Here is a 4,698-nt window from a genome sequence, read left to right as displayed (position 1 = left end):
TCATGTTGATGAACCTCGAATCTCAGTGTGATACTCGTGCTAGTGTGATTGCTTGTCATCGATGGATTTGATTGATTGTGCACCTCGGACTAATTAATCTAACACGACATACACGAATAATAGCTAGTGACGTGTTTTGCTCTGAATTTGTGGGTGGTCACGCGGTGATACGACATCCCTTTCAGCGAGTGACTTGGGCCCGGCCAAGCTTGTAGTTGTAGGCCTAATTTGCTCGTTCGGACACGTGGTTTGAACAGTGTCAGGTAGTCCCGTAACAGGTCCTAGTAACACAAATGTCAGGCCAATAAAAGAAAATGTCAGGCCAGTACATGTATGGTTATTCCCCCTCTTTGGAGGGGTACACTGATTGGTTGCATGAATTGACGCCCACCCACCATTTGGCAGGTGGATCCAGATCGAGATCGTCGATGATGATGTCGTGACCATGCCCTATCAACCTCGTCGGGTCGGGGCCATGAGAGACGTACCTGTGGCGCGTATGGGGTGCTCACTTGACTGGCAAAATGGCCCTTGGGTGCCTGGTGGGTGCACGACATTAAATTTCTTTCACTTATAAGTTTGTTGCTCTTGGACTGGTGGTTATCACTCATCAGTAGTTCAGCACTACATTCCCGCGCCGTTGCCACAACAAAATCTTTTTAAAATTGTTACGTATTATGTTTATTATCCGACTCGAGCTGAATCTTATTCGTTAAGTACCAGTTATTATGAACGATCGATGATCGGTGTAGCGACTGAAACAGACTCCTGGAGCGATCATGGGATGCGACGTGGCCGCGACCCGTCACCTCCCAATTTCCTGGCCGTCTGGCCACCAGCTCATCTTCTCGCCATGCCCGGAACTAATCCGGCTGCTGAGTCATCCAGCGGGATTTATCTTGGCCACTTGTCACGCCATTTCAAGCTTCGCCTTGCTATAAGGCCACACCGCAGACGACACGCACGCCTCAGTAAGACGACGACGAGGGCGATGGAGAAGCCAGCTGGCAGCTTCGGCGGGAGCTCGTCGGAGGACGCGGGGACGCCCTTGCTGCTGCCGGTGCATCGCGACGACGACGCCACGACCACGGCGTCGTCGCGCTTGAGGGCTCTGCTCGCGCACAAGTACCCCGCGATCGCGTCGGGGCCCGTGGCGTGCGCGGCCATATGCGCGCTCGTGGACCTCGGCGGCGCGCACGGCGCGGCGCCGCGGAACATGCTGGGCGTGCTGGCGTGGGTGTTCCTGTGGTGGGCGACGGACGCCGTGCCCCTCGCCGTGGCGTCCATGGCGCCGCTCTTCCTGTTCCCGGCCTTCGGCATCTCCTCCGCCGACGCCGTCGCCAAGGCGTACATGGACGACGTCATCGCCCTCGTCCTCGGCAGCTTCATCCTCGCCCTCGCCATCGAGCGCTACCACATCCACCGCCGCCTCGCTCTCAACGTGCGTGCGCAAGCGCAAGCGCTAATAGCAAACTTTTCCACCACGCACTCAGCTAGGAGTAGAATTCTTGACGCCTAAACTGATCATCACGCATTGCGCAGATCACGCTGCGGTTCTGCGGGGACCCGGTGCGGCCGTCGCTGCTGCTGCTGGGGATCACCGGCACGACGGCGTTCGTCAGCATGTGGATCCACAACACGGCGTGCACGGTGATGATGATGCCCGTGGCGACGGGGATCCTGCAGCGGTTCCCGCGGGGCGGCGCCGGCCAGGGGGAGGAGGAGGACGAGGTGCGGCGCTTCTCCAAGGCGGTGGTGCTGGGCGTGGTGTACGCGTCGGCAGTGGGCGGGATGGCCACGCTAACGGGCACCGGAGTGAACATCATCCTGGTGGGGATGTGGTCGGCCTACTTCCCGGAGAAGGAGCCCATCACCTTCAGCTCGTGGATGAGCTTCGGCCTCCCGATGGCGCTGGTCATGTTCTTGGCGCTCTGGGTCACTCTCTGCTTCATGTACTGCTCCAACAACACCGGAAAGGCGCTCTCTTCCTACCTTGACGGAAGCCACCTCAGAAGGGAGCTCAGCTTGTTAGGTACCTTTCATTTCTTGTCTTCACTAGCCATTTTTTATTCTCTCGCCTCATCTTCTTTGATTGTCCCTTTATAAAAGGCATACCCTCTCTTTACTTCTTTGTCAATGTGGCTCATTTCAGTGCTTCCAAAGAAGTACGTACTCAGTTAGACATTTTTCTTACTAGCAGTATTTGCGAGTGGCCTGGTTGACCGTCGACTTGCCGTGCATTTTGAGCATTTGGATGATTCTGATTGGAACAAGTCTCAGTTCCAGTAGTTTTAGCTCAAAACACAAATACACTGTCCAAGGCGATGCATAGTTGTCTGATGGGGTTAGTATCTTCTATGACAGGTCCAATGGCTTTCGCGGAGAAGATGGTCTTGGCTGTGTTTGGGGTAAATTCTACCCCCGGTCAGCTATTCTATGCCAACAGAAGTTTTACCTAGCAAAGAAGAGTGTGCTTTCAGTCACACAATATGGACCTGCAACTTGGTCATAAGTCATTAACTCATCGAAATGGATAACCTTTGCAGGGTCTAATTGTGCTATGGATGACTAGGAACCTAACAGACGACATTCCTGGGTGGGGAGTTCTCTTCCACGATCAAGTTGGGGATGGAACAGTCACGGTAAGTGCGCAACATAATCATAAAGTTGCCGAGCTACTGTATATCTATCACCTGATCGATCTCATGGAGGAGCAAACAAATCGCTTGCGACGCAGATCATGATGGCCACGTTGCTGTTCATAATCCCGAGCGGGAAGAAGGAGGGCGAGAAGCTCATGGACTGGAACAAGTGCAGGAAGCTCCAGTGGAACATCGTGCTCCTCCTCGGCGCGGGCTTCGCCATCGCCGACGGCTTCAGGACCAGCGGCCTGACCGGCATCCTCTCGGACGGCCTCAGGTTCCTCGAGGGCGCGCCGACGCTGGTGATCGTGCCCGTGGCCTGCGTCTTCAGCGGGGTCATCACCGAGTTCATGTCCGACGACTCCACCACCACGCTGGTGCTGCCCCTGTTCGCTGAGCTGGCCAGGTCCGTCGAGGTGCACCCGGCGCTGCTTATGATCTCCGGCGCGGTCGGGGCCCAGCTGTCGTACTTGTTTCCCACCGGGTCGCCGTCGAATGTTGTCGGCTTCAGCACCGGCCACATCACCATCAAGGATCTGGTGGCCACTGGGCTGCCCCTCAAGGTCGTCGGAGTTGCAGCTCTGACGGTCTTGCTACCAACACTAGGTAATTAACAACGCCTCCTCCTGCACCAAGCACCGTGAGGAATTAGTCGTCCATCGGTAACTAAGTGATGATGCCTTATTGCCCTCTCTTACATTTTTCTACTGTTAATTTGATCGTGCAGGATCAGTGATTTTTGGCATGGACAACAAGTCCTAGCTAGGGACATGGATCATGGATGCAAGTTGTGGAACCTTTCAACCTTGGTCTGTCAGGATACTGAGGTTGAACAGCAGTTTCAGCATGTCATGCCTCATGACTGCACCTTGCTGCGGGTTCGGGATATGGTTTGTATAGGATTAAGCAAGCGGTTTTGTACAATGTGCCTGTATAAATACTTATATGTATTCTAAATATGCCCAATGTGATCATATTTTTGTACGGGCAACTATGTCTATCCGTAAGCTTCAATCATTCAAAGAACGACAGAAATCCGAAAGCTAAGCTGATAACAGTGACTGAATTATTGAACCATCCGACAGAAGTACTCAGACAGTGCCTTCTTCAACCAAGACATCTTGCTTTCACTTGGTGTTGCCCTGGAGCCTAGGGGGGGAAATATACTAAATAGACTGGCCTCATCCACTCCACGCGCCAAACTGATTGTTCTTCACAGAATTTGTAATGAGATGCTTCGGATATATTTGGATCTCAAGAAAGAACGCTGTCGACCTACTGGTGGTGATAAGTGCTCCCAACTATTAGTTCGTTTTATAAACAGCTGTCCATCTCATATGGTGCCACTGATAGACATTCTAGATCTTGACATCTGAACAATGGAACATCTTCTCCAGAATAAATAAACATTGGATCCATTAGGAACATCACAATCATCGCAATACGCACAAGTTGCAAACTAAGTGAATAAATTCAGTACATGGTTGGATTTCACAGCCCTGGCGGCTACGTACCAAGGAGGTCAAAAGAACTTGGGAGCTTGGCAGATAGATAGCAATGGTGGCAATACACCACGCCTGTTGGATTTGGAAGCGGCAGGGAACACAATCATTAGGGGCGGAATTATACTTATCCATCATATGAGTGAAGAACAGATAGGCCTTATCCACTCCACCTCGAGTGGCCCGTTGTTCTTCACAGAATGCTTCAGAGATGTTGAATATCAAACAGAATATGTGGTGGTTCAGGAAAGATGAAAAAACCTGACGTTGTCAATCTAACCTGTGGTGACACGTACCATCAACTATATTACTGGTTTATTTTATATATTTCTGTCCCTCTCATATGGTGCCAATAAATAGAAATTGTAGATTTGACATCTGGAGACGGGAGCCACTACATTGGATTTGCAGAAGCTGCAAAATAAGTTACAGTAACAAACTCTGTTACATGGTTGGTGTTTATTTTTTTCCTGATATGGCCTACACGGTTGTTGTTGCTAGTGCTCTGTTCGACTGAAAAGTCAGTTTTTGTTGGGATGTACACTTGTTTGCTG

At 51.7% G+C, this 4,698-nt stretch overlaps 1 protein-coding gene across 1 annotated transcript; it reads left to right on the top strand.

The window, feature by feature from the left end:
* The first annotated feature begins 753 nt into the window (after positions 1–753).
* LOC109773456 (tonoplast dicarboxylate transporter) lies at positions 754–3,633 on the top strand. Its single transcript, XM_020332151.4, has 6 exons — positions 754–1,441; positions 1,543–2,032; positions 2,365–2,408; positions 2,547–2,642; positions 2,738–3,248; positions 3,370–3,633. Exons 1-6 carry the CDS (start codon positions 785–787, stop codon positions 3,402–3,404), a joined length of 1,833 nt encoding a protein of 610 aa, XP_020187740.2. The 5' UTR covers positions 754–784; the 3' UTR covers positions 3,405–3,633.
* Positions 3,634–4,698: the final 1,065 nt, after the last annotated feature.

This window comes from Aegilops tauschii, chromosome 7 (assembly GCF_002575655.3).
Source record: "Aegilops tauschii subsp. strangulata cultivar AL8/78 chromosome 7, Aet v6.0, whole genome shotgun sequence".
Lineage (NCBI taxonomy): Eukaryota > Viridiplantae > Streptophyta > Magnoliopsida > Poales > Poaceae > Aegilops > Aegilops tauschii.
Note: the sequence above shows the minus strand (reverse complement) of the source record. Positions and strands in the feature narration are given on the sequence as shown.

What these genes read in the sequence shown, in the direction of transcription:
- LOC109773456 (XM_020332151.4), top strand. Translation starts at nt 785, where the DNA reads ATGCGACGTGGCCGCGACCCGTCACCTCCCAATTTCCTGGCCGTCTGG. An exon ending in TGGTCTTGGCTGTGTTTGGG is followed by an intron (nt 2,409 to 2,546) that starts GTAAATTCTACC and finishes TAACCTTTGCAG; the next exon opens with GGTCTAATTGTGCTATGGAT. An exon ending in GGTCTTGCTACCAACACTAG is followed by an intron (nt 3,249 to 3,369) that starts GTAATTAACAAC and finishes TTGATCGTGCAG; the next exon opens with GATCAGTGATTTTTGGCATG.